The 25,095-nt window shown below is 39.0% G+C and overlaps 1 protein-coding gene across 10 annotated transcripts in view; it reads left to right on the top strand.

Annotated features, from left to right (window-relative positions):
- The window catches only part of chchd6a (coiled-coil-helix-coiled-coil-helix domain containing 6a), a 66,054-nt gene that overhangs the window by 7,323 nt on the left and 33,636 nt on the right, over window positions 1-25,095 (top strand). For 5 of the 10 annotated variants that reach the window (XR_002873500.2, XR_013657256.1, XM_023956341.2 and 2 more), the window contains exons 5-7: window positions 11,209-11,232; window positions 13,715-13,798; window positions 22,996-23,066. Coding sequence is in view for 5 of the 10 variants with exons in the window: in XM_023956341.2 (XP_023812109.1) it covers window positions 11,209-11,232; window positions 13,715-13,798; window positions 22,996-23,066 (179 nt within the window). In the remaining 5 variants the exon portion in view is untranslated. The remainder of the gene's footprint in view (window positions 1-11,208; window positions 11,233-13,714; window positions 13,799-22,995; window positions 23,067-25,095) is intronic. The other 5 variants (XR_002873501.2, XR_013657257.1, XM_078949966.1 and 2 more) reach the window with 2 other exon arrangements.

The following is a 25,095-nucleotide window of genomic DNA, read 5'->3' as shown; positions in this document are numbered from 1 at the left end:
ATGAGCATATTAAATAGATGAAAGTTTAAATGCATTTTAGGGGCTCAGAGGAATAAACGTTCAGCACACACAGACTTATTCTAAGTGGGGCTGGCTAAATCCATCTCTCAGGTATACATTAGGAACAAGAAGGTCCTCCTGAAACTGCCTGTTTTATCCTTCACTTCAGTTCTTCATGTCCAGATTCCCTTCCACCAGCATCCAAGGAGGCCCCGAGTTCTGTTCACCAGGTCAAAGCGATACAACAACGCCATGAGAAGACATAAAAAGGAAGAAACGCACATTCAAAAAGCCAAATGTCAGCTAGGCAGGCAGATGCTACGGCGCATTACTGAAGGAACTGTGTGCACTTCAATTAAACTTGGGTTTCATCACTTTTTCACCTAAAAAACAATCATTTAGCAGGAATTTGCCTTTTTTAAGTTTCATTTTGAGGACGTTTTCTAAAACGGAGGGAGCTCTGGGGGAAAACAATGCCGATGTGATTAGTTATCATTTAGAAGAACAGTAGAAAGCAGAGCTTTAATAACCCAAGTCTGCAGGCCGCCGTGAATCAGAGGAAAAGGCCCAGACTCCTTTGAAGGAGACATTTGTTCTGATGCTTTATTAGACGTTTCAGAAAACATAACTTTGTGTCTCAGGGGTTTTTGTTTATTGGCTCCTAAGGCTCATGAAGGCATCTCTCTCTGGACATGTTGTAGGTTTTTATTACCCAGAATGCCGTGCGTCATCCGTGTTTAGTGAAAGGACCATTATCCCTGCATTATGGTCTCAACCCGACTCGGCGTTCATTCTTCTCAAAGCTGGGATTTTCTTTTTCTTCTGGTGTTAATAATCACATTTCTCCCAGTGGTGCAGCGTTTATGTCACACAGGAAGAAATGCTCCTTATGGATAATTATGAGCTTCAGCTTTTTATGGCAGAAAGAATAAAACAAAAGCCCTTCAATGTTAATGCACATTCACTTATTTATTTTACCTCCAGTGTTGATTGGAAGAACTTCGGCTGAAGATTTATCGGCTACACGTTTTATTTTATTTACCTTTAATTTGATATTTTTTATGAAATCTTTTTTAGTTTTTTATCCTACTCTTGAATTCCTTGGTATTTTTTAATATTATAAGTAAATTACATTTTGGAAAGATTTAGATTTCCACGATGGGGTGTGCTGGGTGGTGTAGTGGTTAGCACTCTCACCTCACAGTGAGAAGGCCCTGGTTCAAATCCCAACGTGTGTGTTGTCTCTGGGAATTGCTTCCAAAAACGTGCTTCATAGGTTGATGATGATTCTGAATTAGGTGTGAATGTGAGAGTTTCTCTGTGTGGACCTGCGATGGACTGCAGAACGGTGCCCCCCCCCCCCCCCCCATCAGTGGCTTGGATAGGCTCCAGCAACCCCACTAATCCAAAAGGGAATACAGCGGGTTTAGACGATGGATGGAAGGAGGGATTTTCTTCATATTTCCTTACGACAGAGCAAGTCAGACTCTGATGCATGTTTGTGGATTCCAGATCCCAGTCTTGCGCTTGTGGACGCAGAGACGTTCCTGCAGGAGACGGGATGAGATCCAGTCTTCTGTGAGGAGTTGGGCCTAGAGTGTTGAACAAAGGTGCGAAGAGATGGACGAGGAGCGCTCAGGACTTTTTGGCCTTTTGTGAATCCAGCGCTCTGCATCCTCAGCCACACATTCAAACAATGATCTGCTATTTATGAGCTTCATTCTTCTGGTGGTCTTTCAAATCCCTCGCTCACTTCCTGCCGTCTTTTGTTCCCTTCCCGACGAACTGCTTGATCCCTCCATTCCTTCATCCCTTTTCTTCGTCTTTCAGCCCGGGTCCTCACCCCCGTGTGCCGCTCTGTGCACCGTCTTTGTTCATGGCAAATATTCTGCAGATTAATTTCACGACGACTGAGGGGAATGTGAGGATGAGAAGAATGGAGGCAAGTTGAGCTGAAAGACTAAAAGGATTTCTCTTTTTAGAATGCGTTAATGGCCTTTTCCAGCATGTAGAAAGCAAAAAAACAAAGTATAAGTCACATTAGCATATGGTAAATTTCTCTTTCTGTTCTCACAGAACAATTAGAAATCCTCCTTTATTAGCTGCCCTTTACCTCCCTTTGGTAGAGCTTCAGCTAATAAATATGTCATCTGCGTTTTTCCCCCTTTTTTTTGATAAACTGGAGCGTTCAAGTCGTCTCTACAAGTTAATGAGTTAAAAAAAACAGGCTAGTTTTTACTTGACACAACTTACTGAATATAGGAAAAATGGACAGTAAATGATAATGTGGCTGAAAATAACATTAAATGAAATCTGAACCAATTAAATGATCTGTTGGATCATTTTATTGGTGCTAAAATGAAAAAAATATAATTACGTTTTTCAAATTATTCTTTTTGCAGTTCCCTCAGTTGACACCAGATGGCAGCAAAAGCACATCCGGGTTTATCCTGAAGTTCTTCTAAGAGTAAAAAAATATTTGTTCACTAAATTGTTATTTTTCTTCCCCGATTCATAGTGATTCACGGTAGAAATTGCCTCACAGATGCATTCTCACATGTTCACCTTAACTTGTGCAGCTTCCTGCTGTTCCACCCCTTATTTTTTAACTCATCTAAGCCATCTATAAAAGTAACAAGTTAAATAATCTTTTACTAGAGGAATCTGTTAATAGTCTCCGTTATGTCTTTTTTTTAGTAGCAGCATTCAGTAAGACACTGTGCAGATCGGGGAACTTTTGTGTTTAGACTTAAGAAGTTTTCTATCTTAAATGTAAAGCATTGATTTTAGCATTTTGTTCATTTGTCTGTCATTTTAAATCCTTTGTATCTAGGACCCGAGTAAAGATGGAGAGTTATAAATATTAAAGTGTTTTAAATAAAATGCAGAGAATCACTGAGATTTGAAGACGGTTTAACTCAAACATGATAGATTTTGTGTCACGGGGGGAGCGGATGAGGGAGTACCCAGGTGCAGAGAAGGAGAGGAGGCAGGAGGTTGCAGGGGAACGGGGGCTTTAATAAACAAAACTAAAGACACAAAACCAAAACCACTGCATACGGCAGGCTAGAAACTTGAAACACTAAACACTCGAAACTCGAAACAGGGAGAGCAGACTTACATACTATGGACCAGCACAGGAGGAAGGAAATGACAAGACTTAAATACATACAGACAAACGAGACACAGGTGGAAACACTCAGGAAGGATGGGGACCAAAGTAAAACTCAAAACTACAACAAACCAGGAAACACTACAAAGTAAAACAGGAAGTTAACTCAAAACATCACAGAACCAAAAACAACTTGAACACAAAAGCAGAAAAACCTAAAACCATGACATTTTGTTGCTGTGAAGTCGGTATTTTATATCTTTTTCACACAGTTTTTGAAATAAAGTATGATTGAGGAAATAAAGTGCTGTTTATTTTCAACATTGCATATACTGGGTGAATATTCTCTCTATTCTGATTGGCTGCTGGGTGTGCATTAAAATGTGATAACACACATTGATAATGCACGCCTAAAGAAGAAGTTCCGCTCACATAGCTGAAATGTTCTGTATCACTACGCTGGCTTCTTAAAAACAACCTTCTGCTTCATCAGGCGCGTAACGCACCACGTAACGACTAGTCCGCTTTTTGTGACAAAAGCGATCCGAACCGAAAAAATAACAACAATAAAGTCCTGAAAACTGGTTAAATATGTATTTCTTTTGTAAGTGACCATGGTATAAGCGGGTTCATGGCCTTTAAAGTGTGAATTATCAGAAATCAACGCACCTCGCGGAAGCAAATATTGTCCTGACAGCATTTTAAATCGATACAAATTTCGCCTAATCGATTTTTTTTTTTTTTTCCCTACACCCTTTGTTTTTTTTTTAATTTTCTCAGTGATTGAACAAACACTAAACCTGAAAGCATTGCTTCACAGAGATGGTCCGTTTACAGACACAGCTCTCAGAAATCCTTCTAACTTCACAGCTGAACAAACTATTATAGACATTTGAACTGAAAGTCAAAGACATGTTTAACTAATAAACATCAGTTTTGTTCAGCAGAAAGGTTTTTTTAGTCTGGATTTAAAGTTTTTTGCTTTGGTCATCTGGAGTTGTTCTTTCATTGAAGCTATAAAAACATACATTTTACTAAAAACAGTAAAATTAAAGTTAAAGATAAAGATTTTCCTAGCAATAAATTCTGCAGAAAAACGGAGAAAGGTCACCTGCCACAGAAACATTTCACATCCAGAGAACCTGGAGGATAGTGACTCTGAGCTTGAATATGCCTAGATTCTCCTCCAGTCGTTGCGTTTGCTGCAGATGGTTTGTGAGGTGGCGAGGCGTCTTCAAAGCAAAGTAGTTCTGGGATCTCCTTCACGTTAGCCAGAGAGTTTTCTGGAATGGGCCAGATGTTGCCTCTGATTGGATAAACCTGCGTCTCGTGTTCATACCTAAAATCCCGTAATCAGCTGGAGATTCTTTGCCGATGGAGGGCTGGTGTGTGTGCACAGGACAGGAAAGTACGCACACACAAACAAACGGAGGCAGATGGGACATGCTTCATTATAGCATTACATATGAGCTGCTGAATTGCTTGATGTTTTATCTTGTACTCCTCTGATTGCTTATTTAGTCAGACATATGGTTACACGCTGCTATTATACTATTTAGATGAGTGAAAAAAGGTCAAATGAATCGCTTGCACAAGCTTCTTTTTCTGAATTTCAATGATTTTACAATGCTGACACAGTTTGAACAGACTACTCTAACTTAGCATTTTTGCATCCATATGCACTGTGCATTACGTTACTGTGCACTGCAATAAATGACACGCCTGTTTTCTGGGCTGAAGATGATGGGGGTGATTGTGAGTTGGGCCAGTCCACCGTTCAGAATTCGGCTACAGCTTATTGATGAAATGCATCAGATAGCTGGATGCTGGATAGCTTGAGCTGGATGACTGTTTAGGACCACAGCTGGATGACTGTTTGTTGAAGACTTGAACTGGATGACTGTTGAGGACCACAGCTGGATGACTGTTTGTTGAAGACTTGAACTGGATGACTGTTGAGGATCAGAGATGGATGACTGTTTGTTGAAGACTTGAGCTGGATGACTGTTTAGGACCACAGCTGGATGACTGTTTGTTGAAGACTTGAACTGGATGACTGTTTAGGACCACAGCTGGATGACTGTTTGTTGAAGACTTGAACTGGATGACTGTTGAGGACCACAGCTGGATGACTGTTTGTTGAAGACTTGAACTGGATGACTGTTGAGGACCACAGCTGGATGACTGTTTGTTGAAGACTTGAACTGGATGACTGTTGAGGATCAGAGATGGATGACTGTTTGTTGAAGACTTGAGCTGGATGACTGTTTAGGACCACAGCTGGATGACTGTTTGTTGAAGACTTGAACTGGATGACTGTTTAGGACCACAGCTGGATGACTGTTTGTTGAAGACTTGAACTGGATGACTGTTGAGGACCACAGCTGGATGACTGTTTGTTGAAGACTTGAACTGGATGACTGTTGAGGACCACAGCTGGATGACTGTTTGTTGAAGACTTGAACTGGATGACTGTTGAGGACCACAGCTGGATGACTGTTTGTTGAAGACTTGAACTGGATGACTGTTGAGGATCAGAGATGGATTACTTCAATAAACCAAAATAAAAGTTTTTAACTTTGAGTGTTGGATAAATGATGTAAAACATATTTTAAGATCTGGAGAAGGTACTACGTCCTAAATTTTGGTTTCAATCATCATTGAGCATCCACAACAAATTTTGGTGTAACAATGAGTTTATTAAATTGACATATTTGAAGTTAATTCAGTTCAAGCCTGTGTGGAAATGATGTAGAGAAAAGATGAAAATGGTGAAGGTAGCAAGAAGGAATGTGAGTAGACGATGGGGAGAACAGACGTTTAGATGAAGGCGGGTGAATGAATGAGGAGAAAAAGCAGAAACGGCAGGAGTGTCACTGCTGTGAGTGACAGACTGGATAAAAAAGGAGGCGGTGGCGGAGAAGGCTGAGGTACAGATAAGCACGCCGTAGTATCAGTAATTGTAATCTGTAGGAGCTGACATGGTTCTGCATGTAAAGCCATTAGGTTGACTGTGTGGACAAAAGCCTGTTTTTCACAACTGCAGAGTCAGATAACCAGGTTAGCTGAAGAGAAAAAAGTTTGAACCTGGACTTTAATTATTACCACTTGATACTAATCTAATTAGAAAAATGGAAATTTGTGAATATTTTTTACCTACATTTTCTTATGCATTGTTGAAATTCTGGATTTTGATTGAATAAGTCCAGACAAATAAATACTGAAATATGTGAGAACAGGGGGAATTTATGACTTTTCCTATTAAAACACAAATTACAAGCGTTTCGTGAAATTGCAAAACCCTCGCCAACATGAGAAAGAAGCAGCAGAAAGAGACGAGCCCTGCTGTCCCGAGCCTTCTTTGTGTGTCTGTAATTATCAGCCAGATTATTATTGAGTGCTTATTTACTTTCTTGCTGGGAGCTACATGTTAAATAAACTCCGCACAGTAAATAGAGAGCGGCGAAGATGGAAGAGGAGAAGCAACTGCTGCCGCCGTCAGATGGCAACACCGCTCAGAAACTGCTCACAGGGGAAGAGTGAAATTCATGAGTGTGTATTAATACGCGTCTGTCCCAGACATACTTGCAGGCCAAAACACGAGTGCTCCGTGTCCATGTGGCGTGCTGATGATCCATTGGACTGTTAACATTGGTGCACCAGGCTCTCCTCATGTGTTCCCTCTGTATTGGATCAGGGAGTTGGCCCTCCATAGCTGGTATCAGGGTGGCAGAGACACTGACTATCAACTCAACCAGCCACCATCTGTTGTTCCTACAGCGTCACCTCAAAACTCCCAGCATGGCGTCACGGTTGGAAATTATAGCTTCAATCCAATGCAGTTTATGGCAAAATATATTCTGTCAGCTGATGATTAAAGAAAGTGAGCTAACTATATGCTCTTTTTTCTTTTGTTGCAAATGGAAATGCTTCCTCTTCGTGTGTCTTTTCAGTAATGGCATCACCTTCTTTCCCCAATGCTATCCTTTAAAAATGGCTCTGATGCCAGCCTCTCAGTCGGGCTGCTCTGCCCGTGTCAAAGTACAGATGGCAGTGTGACATTTGGATGCTTGCCGCCATCGGCCACAGAGGGAACAAAGAAGGACCAATTAGCGCGGTGACACTTCCAGGTCCTTTAAGAACGTTTCCTCGTCCGAATGCTTTTATTCCTGACAGGAAGTTTGACACAGCGATTCACATGTTTACATTTCTTTAGGATAGTGGTCAAAAAACCTACACATTTGTGCAACTTTCAGGAATTAAACATTCATCTTTTTGAAGTGTTCAAATTGTTTTTTTTGTGGCAAAAACTGTTTTTGTTAAAAAAAAAAACTGTATAAAATTTGATTTGTCTTTTAGTAAAATTATTCAGCCAAATGTAAATCTCCTAAATGTTTTTATTGTTTGTCTAATCAAAACCAGAGAGTGGAAAAGCTCAGGTAATAAACTTAATAAACCTTAAGTTTTTATATTTCTTTCCTTTTAACTTCATTGATTCTCATTGGGATTTTTCTATCATCCGTCTTTTTTTTCCGAGTATCTTTTTGAGCCTCGTTTGACTTGCAACCTTTTTCCACCTTAACCTTTAGAAATGTTCCTGGTCTCATCCTGTCATGTTTTCGTCTCTGAGGAGATGCTTTACTCCTCCAGCTGTGTGCTGAATTGATTCTTATGCAGAATGTGTTTTAACCAGACTTCATAATACATTTGTAAGATAATCTGCTTTCTAGCTCATGGCTAGTAGCTGCCATGTTCAATTATACACTTAAAAAAAACTTTTCAATTTATGTGGTGTTTTTTTCTCTCTTCTCAATTGATATACTTTTCCAGTTTCTATCAGGATTTTAATTGTTTAATTTTCTTGCAGAAAACCAAACGTTTGCATCTTTGAGCAAGAATCTGATGATTTTCCTTTCCTAAAGCGTCTCCTAAAACTTTACTTTTTGGAGATGTTTCTGTTTTTTTGGCGTATTTGCAATAGTTCAGTTTCATAATGTCTGAATTTTCTTGGATTTTTCTTTTTGTTGTTTAGATAAAATGATTCTGACAATGACCGTAAAACCACCGTAACGTAAAGAGCCGACGATACAAATAATCTAAATGTTATGAATCTTTGTGGGGATCATATTATAACTGTTTAGGTAAAATATAAACAGAAGAAAAGTTTGTATTTACAATATTTTTGTAATGATATTAAGTGAAACAATGAAAAGACAAATACTTTTATATAGCTAATCTCATAACTCAGTTTAAAATGTGTGTAAACCTTTTTTATTTATTTATTTTGACTAACTTTTATCAATCCGGGTGAAACAGATTAAGGAAAAAAAAATCTTATTTTCGTCTGTGGCCTGGCAAAAGGCAAGACCTTTAGAGAAAAAAAGAGTTGCAGAACAAAAATCAGGAATAACAGCAAAAACAAAGACCATCATAATGATAAGAACATTTTAAAATCATTAGAATAAAAAAACTAGGTTACAGCAATGATCATTGAAATTCCTTTAACCGTTCTTTTTAATAAAAGTGTCCTTTCTAAGGTTTTTTTTGTGCATTTTTCCAGTCTCTGCAGACTAAAAGGATAAAGAGGAGTTTGACTTAGGGACTGGTAATAGAATAATAGAACCAGTCTGGGAGAGCAGGTGTTGTACATGGGAGATGAAGTGTGTAAAATCTGGCTAAAGAAATCCATAAATCCAGAAGGATTTGTTTTGTCCGTTTCTTTTATTTTGAAAGGTAAAATGCCAGGAGGTTTCCTGCAGGTCTGATATCGTTTGCATTGAGCTCATTGTTTTTAAAGACTCACTCCAAAGAAAACTGTTGTTGGTATTTTTTGTAAACATGTTTTTGTGGCAACATTCAAGCTTAAATGCAACAACAACCAACCAACAGCCTTTATTCAGGCAGAGAAAACAGACCAAAGCAAAAGGTGAGCATGTTTCATGTTTACTTATTAACAATAGAATTAACAATATAATTGTTTATGGTTTATTTTCTTTCTTTGGTGAAATTAAAGTTGGACATTTCCTCTGGAGAAAGCACAAATGAAAACAGCAGATCCTGATCATTTAAGGTGGCGTTGCAGTAAAAGTGTTGACTGTTAAAGGTGAGTTCCACAGACGCTCATCAGTAAACATAGTTTCAGTATAAAACCAGTGTCTTTATGAATGCTTCTTCTGAATAAACAATGCAGGTGTGGTGGGAAAAGATGGCGATCATGTACGGTTGGATTGTTTTCTGCTCTGCTGATGTGTTGTGTGTAAAGTCACGCCTGGCTGGTTGTTATCTGTTGTAGCCTCGCAGGTCCCTGAAGGGACTCCAGGGGAGTCATCTGATTTACGTGCACCCTCTTCTGTGACTGCAAATTAAAACCGAACGAACGCAGACGCACCGAGGATGGGAAGAAGGTCCTTTTTCATCCTCATTTATAATAAATCTGATCTTTTTCTGCTTCATTCCCACCAAGCATGGACAGGGAAAACACAAACTCAAGTAATAGTTTTTTTTTTTTGCATGTAGTTAGTTGCAAATTAGTTTTCGCTCACATTTTTGGAACACATTGGGGATCCTCGTGTTTTTTCTGTTTTGTTTCTCCTCAGTTAAGGTCTGTTTATGAAACGCAGACGATTGCCTCTGATCTGATTTGGTGTTCAGCAGCCCTGATAATTATGATGAATCTTCCTGCTTCAGAAAGTGTGTGCATATGAGCGTGGAGACATTTCTCACCTCGGTTCCTGCTGCTTTTCTTTGCCTCTGCGCTCTCCCAAAGACCTGCGGGCTTTATAAATATTGATTGGCGTTAATTCGCTCGCAGCAACGGCTGAACAGCAATGAGTACATTAGGAGAATAAAAAGAGTGACAGCCTGTCAGTCTCAGAGATACGGCGAACAACATCTTTCCTCAAAATGATGTTTTCCAGTGGGACAAAGGCAACATTGACAATGCTTTGCTTTGGTTTGGGTTGGACAAAAACATTTGGTTGCACACCAAACCGCCCGATATCCGACTGCATCTGGGAGTTTTTAAATGATCAGAAAGATAAATAAATAAAATAAAGAACTTTAACTCCTCATCACACAGTGAGACAGCCACCAACGTGTACATGATGGCCTGGTGGCCAATCAAGATCAGCCTAAAGTAAATAAAAAAACAAGATTGTAAATTAGAAAAAATAAAAAATAAACATTTGAGAACAGTTTTAAACTCAAAAGTAAACATTGGAACCTTTAAAGACATATTGAAAATTAAAAAAATGGTTTTAAACATTTCTGATTAAACTTTTAAATACATGTTAGTCTGAAACCTTCTAGTGGAAGAGAGTTTGGCCCGGAACTAAAAGTTTATGAAACTTATTTTAGGTGATTTACATAAAAAACATACATTTTAAATACCACAGATATATATATGCTAAAACTAAACCATCCATCCGTCCATCCGTCCGTCCGTCCGTCCGTCCATCCATCCATCCATCCATCCATCCTGGGTGTCCTGGGTGTCCTGGGTGTCCTGGGTCTTCCTCTGTGTCGGCCCCTGCCTAGTGGGACATACCAGAAACAGCTCCTCATGGAGGCATCCAGGAGGCATCCGAACCAAACAAATTCACATTTATGTATGTAGAGCAGTTGGCTCAACAAGTGACCAACAAATGTGGGCATGAAGATCCAAATGAGCGTGGGAAATCAATTATTTGATTCCGAATATCTATTTAAGCGTTTATATAGGTTAAATATCTTCGTAGTAGTCATGTCCTGATTTGACATCCGTCTTGGTAAAATGGTAAAATGGTAAATGGCGTATACTTATATAGCGCTTTCTACCTTCTTTCGAAGGCCCAAAGCCCTTCACAGTCACAGTCCCATTCACCCATGCACACACACATTCACACACACATTCACACACTGACACTTTCAATGGAATTATTATTAGGCTCTCCTGGGCAGGAGGGTGGAGGTTTCTGCTGTGATTTTGTGGAGTCGCATGAAGCAGATGCCTGGGCAGGAGCTTTATCTTACTGTTTGTTGTGTTCTCTCCATCACCTTCATACTTCTTTCCTCTTCCTGCTTGGTCTTTCTTTCCTTCATTTTTACAACCTTTTCAGCTTGCTGAAGAAATGGAAGTGAGGGTAAGCTCAGTTACAAGTTAATGTGGTAACTTTACTGTCATAAAGAAGTAAAATAAATTTGTTCACTTTAGATTTATGTTATGGAAATTAATTTGGTTTAATCTGTCAGACAATCATGTTTTCTCATGTTCATACACATCATACATGCACAAACAAACATTGTTTTCAGCTTATCTTTTGCACATTCATTGGAAGAATTATATATTTTGTGTATTTTACATCATTTTTGCTGTACAGCAGGTTCTTTGCTGCTTTCATGCGTTCATGTTCCTCAACCTTCAATAATGGTTACTGCATTCTCATATTTGTTCCATTATTTATATTTATCATTTATTATTATATCTATTTTTTATTGTCAAGTGTGTCCTGTTGTAGCTTGTTTTCATGAACTTTATTAGTCGTTGTTCTTCTGTTTTTTAATCCTTTATAAAAATATAGTTTGTTTTCATACATGCACATGTTCATGAAACATTCATGTTGCAAGAGACTAGTCATCTGTATTTTGTTTGGAGGGTCAAATGTATTTATTTGTGTTTTGCATCAGTTTTCCATTGTGTGCACGTGCTTTGAAATTCTGAATGACTTCCAGTAGTCACATTTAAATTTAAATATATATTTTTCTAAAAATTTCGCAGTCAGTTGAAACCAAATCTTACGACCTCTTGAGACATTTACGTTCAAGTAAATCAAATCGTATCCGCTGTGCCATACTCTGTACATTTCAGTGAAACATTTGGTTTTCCTCAAAGCAGCGTTCAGATCATTGAGATCATGGCAGCAAATGGAAGAAATCAGTTAGTGACTGAAGGTAAAGAAAGTCCCTAACTCAATGTTTCCATGGGTTTATGTAGAAAATTTAAGGGTAGAAATCTGTCAGTTGACTATAATTTAACATCTGCACCGAGTTAACAAGTTTTTCAGGGGAAAATATGATGTATTTTGCTGCACAAAAACAAACATGAACACACAATATAAGTCTGAAGTAGTGACGGTTCCCCAGTTCTTCGAACTAAACTCCAGTGCAGGTTTTTTCCAACACTAGCTGCGTTTACATGGATAAAAGTAATCAGAGTAAACGCTTAATCAGAATGAAAATGCGTCATATAAACAGGCCGTTTGGAATTCTCTGACCCGATCAGACTCATTCGGATCAAAATGTCTTTCCGATGGGGATGAGAGGGTTATGCCGATTGTTGATCCGATCATGGTTCATTTAAACAGTTTATTCCGATTGTGGGTCACCACTGTTCTGGTTTAGGTCATGCGGAGACGGACTGCGATCCGGAGGAGGCTTTGGACCGCAGTCCGTCCGGCTTCTCTGTGTGAACGCGCTGCTGGGCTCAGGAGAACCATGTCTCCCGGTAGAACCGTGTCTCCAAGCAGAGGAGCAGCTTTAAGACGGTTTGTGAGCTAACGGAGGCGGCTTTTGAATGGAGACAAGCTGCACAGTCCTGAAAAACCGTGTAAACAATCCAGTGAATTCATGTTTCCAATTGTGTCCAGACAGAAAAAGGCTGATGGTATTCCCACATATCCTCCTGCAGCCAATATGCAGAATGCAGCATTGACATCATGGATTTTAAATGTTGTTGTTGGCACATATTAACCTACTCCTAACCCTTCTTCCGGGTCCGTTCCACACGGGTTAAACAAATTATGAGCGAACAGGCGCTTCATAATAATCATAACAATAATAAAATCACACTTCGAAGATCACCTCGCTCTATGCTGCAGCTTTGTCTGTTTACAACGGAACTCTCTATTTCTTATTCTATGGTCGTTTCCGGTATTTTAGACAGTTCTGCATATGTCAGAATGGATTATTCCGACCGAAAGTGTGGTGTATATAAATATATGTTATAATCTGATAAGGTTGTTCTGGGCCCATGTAAACAGTTCTGATCAAAGTTGTTTTGCACATTTAACCGCACCAACTGTCACCTGCAGTTTAAAATGCTAATAACAGCTTTTAAATGTGACAATTTAAGTCAGCAGCTTTTCCCGTCTCAATATTTGATTTGAGTAAGCATTAAAAGGTGTTTATAAATTTTAGGATTCAAATGCTGACTTTTGGCCTGTTTGGCTGAAACTGTCTAAAAACAGAAGATTGGACACAGATATTCTTGTAAGCAGGGAAGCTTAGCTGGGACACCTTTGGATGTTTTGGTACCATTCATTAATATTATAAATGTTGCACTTGTGTTTTAGCTGTAAAAGAACTCTAAAGACTTATAACAGGTCAGATTTGTACAGATCTCTCTTGAAAAAGAGATTTATCTCAATGGGACTTCTGGGTAAATCTTAGGTTAAATCAAAAATGAACTGCAGCACTGACTTCTGATTTAAAGTGTAAAACTTCTTGTCTTGTTTATCGTCATAAATGTCAGGTTTTAGAAAACAGCAAACAGCCGTAGGTGTGTAAAGTCCAGACTGTTGCTCTGATGTAACCCACGTCTCTCCTTGTGTTTGTGTCTCCTCGCAGGCTCTGCAGCTGCAAAAGAAAGACCTGCAGCTGAAAGCTCTGGAAGCCTTCTACCAGGAGCAGCTGGCACAGCTGGAGAAGAAGGTACCCCATCTCCACGATGATGGATTTATGCTTATGGTTTCCTGCAGGCTGAGCTCGCATAAATACAGCTTGGATTCCATGCAAACCAGTATAAACATCTACATATGCAGAGTTTTTCATTAATCTTCTAATCTGTTTTTCCCCCTTTTGGGGTCACGGGCTGCTGGAGCCTATCCCGGCCACTTGCAGGCGAAGTCGGGGGACACCCTGGACAGGTCGCCAGTCTGTCGCAGTTATTTTTTTTAGGAATTTTTGCACATTTCCTTTTGGCCATATTCTTACGGAGCCCAGAGAACATAAATATGATCTTTTCTCATAAGACATTTGAAGGATTAATGTCCAGACTGGGATTGTCACAGTAGTTTTAAAATCTCTCCTGCTTTAACATAAACTATTCACAGCTGGATTGGTGGTATCAGGAAGTTTAAAATGACAAGTAAATTAAGTTTTAATATTCAAGAACATCAGACTACAAACCTAGGTGACTTTATAGAATGGGATTATCAAACAAAAGTCGGACTCAATGAGGTCAGTCCAGCGTAATTTGTGGTTTGAGGATCTCCAGAGAGCCCTTTAAGCCCTTCTGTTTCCTTTCATCCTCAGTTTGACATTTGCCAGGTAGAAGTGTGGCTTCCAGTTCTTTGTCAGCCTCACCAAACGCCACACAAACACCGGCTTCTCTTGGGGGAGCTCTCTTCCATTCCTCAAAAGGAGACCTTTACAAAGTCTCAGACTGCGCTCTGTTTACAATGGCTGGTTCTAGTTCACTGGCGCTTGGGGCGTCGGGGCGAGATAGAGACGGCGGTAAGGGCAGCAGAGGGAGAACCATAACAGCAGAGTCACCGTCCATGTCGTGACACGATGCACCCCAGCTCTGATCATTACTTCATGCATTAATAAACGATTCTTGGAAAGTTCTAAGTAAACTTTTGGCGAAAAAACGGTGAGAGGGTGTGTGGATAAAGGTTTTAGGTCCACCAAGGGCTGCAAAAGTGGTGCCCGCTCAAAGAATAGACTTTTTTTTCTTTTTCTTGTTGGCTCAATCTTGAGTTGGGGATTTCGGAAACGAAGCATGTCCAATCCTGCCTGCCTGGCGTCCAGCCGGAAAAGAAACTGCAGATGGAGTTTGGCTTTTACTCAGCCGTTCACAAACGCACACTTGGACACATGTACAAAAAAAGCCTTTTGTTTAGCTAACCTTTTATTTCTCTGTGCCTTTTAGTTACAGAACAGATGCAGAGGATTGTGATAAAGGGAGGAGACTAATATGCCCCCAAAAATCTGATTGAGTCAATTGTTTTATTTAACCCTTAAGCATTCTTTCTGGTACCGTAACCCTTCAACTGTTGACACATTTAATGTAACTCCAAGGGTTTCGGACACAGAGAAGTGAAGTGCTTACGCCAATCCACATGAATCAGCTGATTTCTGTCGTGGAGAAAAGTTTCTTTGGATGTATGTGATGCCACACTTCAATAATGTAAACACTTTACAATTGTAAAGTGTTGCATATCGGTGCAAAGCCGATATGAAAAGCCACTTTTCTCTTATTTAGGATGAATACGTCAATCAGACGTGGGCAAACCTTTTGACTCCTGGGCCACGAAGGGTTCTAACATTTGACAGAAGGGCTGGACCAGGAGCAAATGTGTGGAGTGCTTTGGTAACTCATTATCAGTTCATTACGTATAAAGAATTAACATGGAATCTGGTTAAAAACACGCCTTCATTTAAACTGAATTTTAAAACACAATATTTTAGAGTTTTTATTTCAAAAATTTGGCTTTGGTTCCCATTGAGTGCCAGTTGCCCCAAAGGGGTTAATGTCCCTCAGAGGAAAACGCAAACTTAGAGAAATGCTGCGTAGATGTGGTGTTGAAATGATCGGAAAAATGACTGTCTGACTCCATAAACACACATAAACGTCAGAAAGGCAACACATTTTTAAGCACAACATAGATGCAAAATATCTTTCTATACCTTGGCAAAGTTTATTTGTAGTGCAGCATCTATGACACCAAAATTACAGGGAAAATAAAACATTAATAAGGATTATGAATATAATTTGTTCCATTTTGCCTGGCCAGATTAAATAGTTTAACTCATTTGATCGTAGTTTACCCACCCCTGGTGCAAATGGTCCAAGATTGATGGCATGTCAAGGTATGTGTGTTATGTAGGTGTCGCCGGCGACACCTCTGCTTTTAAAGGGTTAATCCCATGTTGATGGCCTGCAGAAAAGTTTGAAAAGAGCTCCGTCACAGGTCTGAGTGTCGGAGAACTGTTTGTCTGTAACAGGTTGGGTTTGCACAGTGAGTAGATGGCTGGCATTCGAGTGGCACAAGCTGTGTTTACTGTTGGGCTCAACGTGTTTGCAAGTAGACTTCTGTGAGTGTATGCTTATGCGAAGACAGTCAGAGGGAGATATTTTATGCATACATGATGTGTATTCAGGAACACACCCACCTTTATAGGAGGATTTTGAGTGTCTGCAGTCTTTGCGTGTTTGCACACTTCACTACGAATGCATTTGTTTTAACACCAGGAAATATTTTTGATGCCTAAACAGGACTGGCATTTCAAGAAAGTCATTTCAATTTAAGTATTACCTTAAAAATCTACTCATAAGACTGATTTTTAAGGAAAATCTATGGGCTAAAGTGGTCAAACGTCCTTTTCTACCTTAAAAGAATTATGCATCCATTGAATCCAACTTTAATATGTTATTGAAATGGAGACACATTCTCCCATAATTCCACCAGCATTTTTAAACATCTAAAAAAAAATGTCTTCCTCCCTTTTTCTTCATTCCTCTCCGGTGATCTTGACGTCTTTTTGACTTTTTCACACACATTCCTGTCATAATGAAGTGTATTTTGAAGCTGGTGGAAATAGAGCGTACAGAAGATAATAATCCTCCTCCAAGTCTGACAGGTTGCTTGACAGGCTGTCAAGGAGGCCTCTGTGTAGCATACCAGAAATGTCTGCACACTAAACACACATACGCTGCTTCATTCCAAATCAAGCCAATGCCAGTACCTCTGTGCCTTGCCAAACCAGGAGGTACTGGCCTTGTTGAAAAAGGGAATCCAAACCCCACGCACTTGTATCTCCATCACTTCAAAGAACTTTTTAAAGAGACCCTTTAAAACACGTACGTTAATCTAAAGTCAATAGGTTAACCGTAAGTCATGGTTTTTAAATAATAGGTAGTTATAAACAGCACTGGGACCCTTTGTGCTCACAATGTGACTCTTTAAACACACAACTGTCCTCTCAGTCCAAGTTTAGCAACATCACCCACACACATCTGAATCTATATTTGAACACACACACCCACACTGTCAACATTTGTATATGTGCGTTCCATACTCAGATATTTTAATCAGAACTCAGCTTTTATTTGAAAAACTTCCCTGTTCTGCTGTGTCAAACTCTCTCATGGAAATCATGTCCTCTGGGGTTCATGAAGACCTAGTGAAAGGTTAACACTTTCATCCTGGGGGGGCAAACTATCTCCTCAATATGCTGCAGCTTCAGATCAGCTTTTTAGTCTGGCTTGTTAGCAGGATTTCCACAGCGGCTGCACCTATCTGGAGATGAAGATACGAGTTTCATAATGACTTAATGTTGCTAAACATTGCTGAGTTGGGGCTGGCATTCCTGTTGCCTCATTATTTTTTGCTGTGCAAAGAACGCACTTATTAATTCCACTGCAGTGCTACAAAAAATCGCCACGAGTTCTTTCCTGCATCATTAATTGAAGAAAACACTGTTTACGTAAGAAGCCCTGTTAGACCAACAGATATTAAAAATGATCAGCTTGTGACAAAGTCGTCTGCTACGCTACATCGATTCTCCATGATGCTCTTGAGAAAAGCTCTTTAGATAAAAACACATTTATGGTTTTTAGATTATGTGGTTGAGAAAAAATGTAACATGGAGTTAATCCCACGATCTCCTGCTCCTAATGTAATGATGATGTGATGTTACTAAAGCCTTAGTCACAACTACCGTTATGGGTAGATACTCCAGGCAAAAAGTAGGCAAACCTGTACCAGGCACACAGGTGTCCTGCATGACATATCATGGTCGTAGACCGCTTGGTGAGATCAAAAATGCATTTCACAAGGTAAGTCCTGCTCAAGGAGCCTGTTAGTGCTGTTGGAGTGATAAGTGAACAGCCTGACTGTTAGAAATGAGGGAATTAGACAATCAGAGAGTCTCTTGTGTGGACGTCCTTTGGGCGTTTACGTATCAAAGTTGAATTTTTGAGAAACCATGTCCTCGAAAACAAAACAGGTTTTTAGATGTTGGCTTAAAACGGCATAATTAAAAAAATAACACACGGAACGCCTTAAAAGTACATCAAAAGATGTTTAGTGTGGGTCTTAAAGACTTTTAACTTGGTAACATTGATTTTGTAGGCTCAAAGGTTTTCTGTTTTACAGAAACTGTCACATTAAAAACAGTGTTTTCTGCAGAGCAAAAACAGCAAAATAGGATTTTCTACTTCAGTAAATGTTGGTCTTTTATCTTAAATGATTTAAAAAAGTTGTTGATGCATCTGTCATGAAAAGTGATGAGCCTTTACCAGGTAGCTCTTCCTCTGTGTTTAACAACCAAACCCTGTGAGGGAAGCAGCCCATCCAGGTCTCCAGCTTCCAGCTTTAGAAGCAAAACCAAAGGACAGGAGTCCAGTGCATCATCGCTCTGATGTTTCACTTTAAATACTGTTGTTCCATGGGTTCAGGTTGGCTGCAAAATATGTGGACAGGAGGGGGAAATGATTGTTGTCACAATCAGACGGAGAGTTTAAATCTATTTTGCTGCTGATGCATAATGGATGTATTATTGCACAGCTTTGCAATGCCTCTCGTAAGCACCTCAACTGTTGGGTATTAAATGTGGATCCAAAATGGCTAAATAATAAATGTAATTAAACATTCTCTGTCTTTGAAATCCTTTGCTAATGATCTGCATGTTTCCTCTTAAAAACCTGGTTGTGTAGATGTTTGTTTCCCCAAAAATGTCAACTAAACGTTATCATCTGCAGGGAAACAGAGAAATGTCTGTTCTGTTTGCTGCTTCCTTGATTTGGAAGCCACAAGGCAGACGACTAGTTTGACATATTATAGGAGAAAAGAGAGATTAAAGGAACCGAGGGTGAAAAAGTTTCTACAGTGTAGATAGTGATGGAATATAATGAGCAGACAGCAAAAAGGAAGGAGGCAATTAAAGGCTACAGGTGGCTTATTAGCTGCATTTCTGTGTGACACAGGTTTAGCAGCACTGAGTGCTGCCAGCCAGTTTAACTTTATGTTCAATTTTGGACTTTTTTGTTTTGTTTTTTTTCCATCTGACTTCAGCAATTCGTTTTATTGATCTTCCTGTAGGCTCTCTAAACCTATGAGGTGTAGAAATCATCAAAATTGAAATGTTTAAAGCAAAACTTCAAGGTTTTCATCTTTGCGCTGATATGTTTAAATAGAATCACATTTATGTTCAACAGGCTCATGAAAAGCAGACAGTTGTTGTTGACTTTCACTTTGTAGCAGATTTCTCTTATAGATTCGTCTGTTTCCAGGCAACTTTACTCCTAAAACGCCCACAGGTTTTTGTGTGTACTTTCCAGTATTAACATTTCTTTGAATTATCCTATAAAAAGATTGTAAAATAAATGACATTTTCTCAGACTTAAAAGTTCTGACGCAATTAGTCGAGCTGTCAATTGAGAAAATAATTATTTAGTTCTAAAAGTTTTTTTTTTTTGCTTTAATGCTCAAATATAACAGTTTTCTGAATTAAAGACATTCAAGACAAAAGGAGGTGTATATTTGTATAAACCCCTTTTGTATTTGAGGCTAAATTTCATTTATAATAATTGTATTTGCATAGGTTTCTTGTTATACCAGTCAGAAAAGAGAAGAGAGAAAAGAAGAGAGGGATGTTAGAGATGAGGGCTAATCATACAAAACGGATTATTTATTTATTTAAGATTCTTTAAAGTTCTTTTCCAGCCTCATCTTGCATTTTAAAGTCATAAAACCTCTAAGCGTAGCTACTTAAAGTCCCACTTTGAATTTTAAGGCTTTCCCAAAGTGTTAATTATGATGATGCCGTTTTAGCCAAAATCTAAAAGTCTTTGTCGCTGTTTTGGACATAGTTTCCGCAGAGCGGCAGGAGTTTATACAAATTCACCTCTCCGTTGGCACAAAGCAACCCAACCCCCCCAACCTTTCCCGTTGCTGAGAGCTCAAATCTTGTGATCCAGCTACGTCACAAATGCCATCTTTTTTAAACAACATTTTTTTTTCTGCTCCTGATTCACAACAATTTGAATAAAGAAATGTTCAGAGAGGCACTTTTACACTTAGTAATCTTTAAATATATATGTATATGTCGTCCGTTATTAGAAAAAACAAAAGATCTTGCTAAAAGCACCAGTTTCCTCGGAGTGCATCTTCAAGTCAGAAGGAGAGGCGGCAGCAGTCAGGAGACCAGTCCAACATGTGGAAAAGCTAAAACCCAAACTTCTGCTTATGTAACAGCTTCTAAATACTGAGGCACATCTTTGGACACCTGCAGAGCCGTGTGTGACTGAAGAGGCGTAAAAGCTTTCCTGAATGCAGCATTGAGGGAGCAGAGGAGGTGTGCTGAAGCAGGAGCGACATGTGGGCCCGTTCACCGCTCATGTGTGGAAATGCAGAAGCACTCGCAGTGAATGCCGCAGGTTCAGGACCATGTAAACATCATTTGATTCAACACTGTTACCATGGCAGCCGGATATGTTTTATTTCCTGCTGTAAGCAAGATAAGAGAACGAATAGCCTTAAAGAGGGACTTCCAGTTTTTACACACACCAGTGACATTCAGAATCCACACGCTGGAGCTGATCCTGACCTGTAAAGGGGTCCTCAAAGAAAACAAAAAGTCAAGAGCAAAGGGTTAATAGTTTGATCTCAGGAAACATTTCTGGTTTTTTAGCTTGTTTATTTATCTCTTCCTAAACTTAACGGCACACTTTCACAAACATTTCTAATCGAAAGGTTGATTCTTGGATCAAGAAGCATCGTGAAATCTCTGAAAGATTCCGGGATTTAAAGCGTCGATTCTCTAAATGTCAACTTCATGGCGGCGATAGGGATCCTAAAAGTAAATATGAACAAAAATAAGAAACTAAATGTTCGATGGAGAAGTCCGAGTCCATTAAAGGATTTCTGCGGAACGACTTTTTCTACATTTGAAGAAAAATCTTTAGGAAAAATAAAAAGAGCGTCAAATTCAATTATGGCGTTTGTTGCCAAGATTATGTGTCTGCATTAACTCACTGAAAACTAAAGCATACATCCTAAACATCTGATTCCTACTCATCCTAACAGAAAAGTCATTCAGAGCGAGGCTGATGCTTGATCTTGTTTGTTTTGTGCGTTTGCTCTAAAAAAAAACATGAGCTGAAGTGAGTCTAAGCATGAAAACCTTTATTCACAATGCAAATAAGAACGCTGACTGTCCTGCTGTATCCCAAGATGCTCAGGTGACGAGGAGGTGACATCGACACTTTCCTCTGGACCTGCAAAGTCCTCAGGTCACATCTATCCTTTAACCAGGAAAGAACATCTGTTGTTTTGGACTAATGGAAACATATTTTGGGAGTTTTCTTACAGTTGAACATTATGTTCACCTCCGGTGGAATTTCCTCAGAACTTCAAATGTAAACTGTTTCTTGGAATCAAAATGGGAAAAAAAAAAAGAATACAGATATTCTGTTTGTCTCCTGTATTGATTTTTATCCCTCAGCTTTTTGGCTCGTACTTTCTTTTTGTTTATTTTTCCATTTTCTGCATTCTGTCCGCTGTTTTTTGCCTCCTCCTCAAGATGGTTCCGTTTGCCGGGTAAATATTGGGAAAATACCGGATGCTGGAGGAGCAAAGCTGAGAAGATCAGCAGAGGAAAAAAAGGCTGCGGCGTCATGGATCAGATGGTCGCTGTATGCTAATATTTCTGCCGTCCTTCTCGAGTTTTAGACGTGTAAAGGTTGAGAGACAAATTCCCAAATGAGAAGAGTCCGTTAAAGGTTTTTTCTCATCTGTCATTTTTACAGACAATGAGAAGAAAAGTGAAGTCTATGATCACAATATAACCCAAAGCCGCAAAGGGTGGTGCTGTTCGTTAGGTTTCATCTACGACAAAACTTCAGCAAAAGGAGAAGCTGAGGTGAAACGGGAAGAGATGGTGCTACTTTCACGCCGAACCGGATTTGCTTGGAATATTTGTGTCCGCTGCCTCTCCTTTGACGCATGTAAAATTTGCTGCTCGTTGCTTGTCCAAAAATATGTTCCTTAACGTGACGCTCCTGATGCGTGTGGAAGGAGCTGCTGTCCAAAGTCTGTAGCCTCATGGCTACATGGAAGCATTGACTGCTAATGCATGGAAGACACGGATGACGTTGAGAGGTCAGGTCTATTTGTTTTGAAGAGCATCCGTAATCCCGCCTCCGTGTCTGGGTTCATGACATCATCCAGAGACTCTGCCAGTACGGGGAGCTTCACCCTCTGCTTTCCTTCGTTTGATGACCTGCTGTCCCGCTTTACTGATGGAGCCTTCATAATGAAAAAAAGGAAACAAATAGTGGACTTTTTTTTTCTGTTATTGTGTTGATCCAAAGAAGAAAAATATAAAGTTCAGGACTCCACCTGCTGGTCACACCAGCGCAGTTCCTGATTGGTTGACACAACGTAAATTCTTAACCTAAGTTCACCTAAGGTTTTTTGTGGCACTGCTGCAAAATCTCGTTAACTGTGAACTTATGTGAAGACTGCAAGGTCGTGGGTTTGAATCCTCAATCGGGTCATGTTTGGGGGGGGGTCAAATGCAGATAACAAATCTCACACTCGGTGGTTTGCAATTAATTAGAATTTACCTTTGACTTTTATTTGATCATTTGTTCAGAACGTTTGATGATGTGAGCAAATATGTCAGGGAGACTGAATCATTGTACTTATATTATAATGATTTTATGAATTATCTTCAATAGATGTTGTTTATCTATGTATTTGAATTATTTTTCCCTTAGTTTTATTGCTAAAATTGTCTGAAATAAACCAATCAATCAATATTCCTATAATGTATGTCGACTGAGAACAGAGATTGTTTTTAACGCTTTGTTTCTTTGTTTTTTTTTTTTCTTTTTTTAGAACTTGGAGAGATATGCAGAAAGCAAAGAGCAGTTCCACCAAGCTGCCTCCAAAACAGAAGCCAACATCAGGTGAGACACACAACTCATTCATAAGCAGAGATGGATTAAAAAAAAAAACATTTTTTAAGGTGCTTCAGGAAGTCGTCACTTTATCAGGAAGTTCCAGCGTGAAAAAGGTTTTCAGGAAACTGTGACGAACACACAAATGCACTCCAACATGCATTTTCTACTTGTAACAATTGCAAACCAATTTGTAGCTACAAAAGCAAGAAGTTATTATACCCTGCAGGCCTTCTTCCCCCCCCCCCCCCCCACTTAATTGAATGCCCGTAGCACTCTAATAAATAGCATAAGATAATAATCGTATATATTTTTGAAGCTGTAACCGCATATATTCTCTCGAGCATCTGACTTATGTGATAAACGTTTTAATTGGCTGCTTTAATTAAGCTGAAGTCAACAATAGCCTCTTTCCCCATTTTTGACTCTTTTACTGTGAGGCACAGCAGGAAAAAAGATGCCCAAATATGGAGTTATGTTCTCACAAAATATTCTCTTCCTGTTGGATGAGACGTCTCTAAAAAGGAAGAAAGATGTTTGTGGAAGAAAACAACTTAAAGTTTCTCATGCATGATGTAACATTTGATTTGATCAGTTCTTATTTATAAATGTGTATTAATATTTAGTAGAAAAGTTCTTTTTTTGCCCTCTATTATTAATTTATATTTATTAAAATCAAAATATTCTTGTAGCCAACACCATTTGTCTGTTTGCACATCTCTGTATAGATAAAAATATCTTTACATGTTGCTGCGGCAACGGTGAATATGTTTTAATAGGAGCAATTCAAGAGAAGAGCACACGGGTTTAAATCAAATTAAAAACAACAACTCTTTTCCTTTGAAGGTTAAACGGAGACGATCGTGGAAATCTTTGGTTTCTTTTGAATTTATTTTTTTCACCATAAATGCACCTCATTTTACTCATATCTTTTTAAAAAGTAATACATTGGGGAATTTTACTCTTTTTATGTTGATTAGAGGATTGTTTTTGTTTGTAGAAAGAGACATTTAAGTTTTAGTAAATCCTACAAGCCTTTTCTTTATTTTTTTATTTTTTACTCCAACCTAAAACATAATCTAGTTTTATCCAGACATCCGGAAATTTCTTGCTTTATCTACTGGATTTAGGCACCAGAAATATAACAAAACATTTTAGGTACATTTCTCATGATGAGGGTGAGGGGTTTTAATGAGTCTCAACTGATCTATATGTTGTAGCTCTGTGCTTGTTAATGTTATATTACCTGTTTCAATAATTGACAACAAACCAAAACATTGAGATCTACATCCCGGGGTTTTGTAGACTGATGCTTGTCATTCCAATAATTTAACAATCAGAATAACTTCATTAATATTTCATCAAAAGGCTTTGAGAAAGTAATGGACAGCTGACAGGTTTTTCTTTTAACCATAAGTAAAAAGACTATGAACCCTGTTGAGGTTGTCTAGTGTCTGCCTACTATAACCTGAACTCTGCAACTGTTGAATTTTTAAGTTCAACTTCAACATTTACATCTAGATTCCATACATACTTCAAGATTTAGATTCTCTGCTCTTTCTGCTTCAATATTCAAGTAAAAAAAAAAAAGTTCTAAAAACAGAACGCTGTTTTGTGACCCAATGATCAAGGGGTGGGCTGTTCGATCATCGTTGTGTCCTTGGGCCAGACACGTCACCCACCCTGCCTCCAGTGCGGCTCCACTGGTGTGTGAATGTCCCGGTGATGGTCAGAGGGGCCGTAGGTGCCCCGGGCAGCTGAGGTTACATCATCAGTTACCATCAAGTATGAATGGATCATGGAAACATTGTAAGAACTATATGAGCGTTTGGAAAAGTACAGATGAATCCAATCCATTATTATTATGATTAATGTAAGAGAAAAGGAGGTCAAAATGTGTGCAGGGACTAAGTGGATTATTATGAGTAATATACATTGATTTACCTTTGATAAAATGATTTAAAGTATTTTATACATTTAATATTTTTGAATGCTCTTCTTGGAGGTATCAATGTTTTTTAGACTAACCGCAGTTTAT

The sequence above is a fragment of the Oryzias latipes genome, chromosome 7 (genome assembly GCF_053564925.1).
Source record: "Oryzias latipes strain Hd-rR chromosome 7, Olatipes_Hd-rR_3.1".
Classification (NCBI taxonomy): Eukaryota; Metazoa; Chordata; class Actinopteri; order Beloniformes; family Adrianichthyidae; genus Oryzias; species Oryzias latipes.
This window is presented reverse-complemented; position numbering and strand designations above follow the sequence as displayed.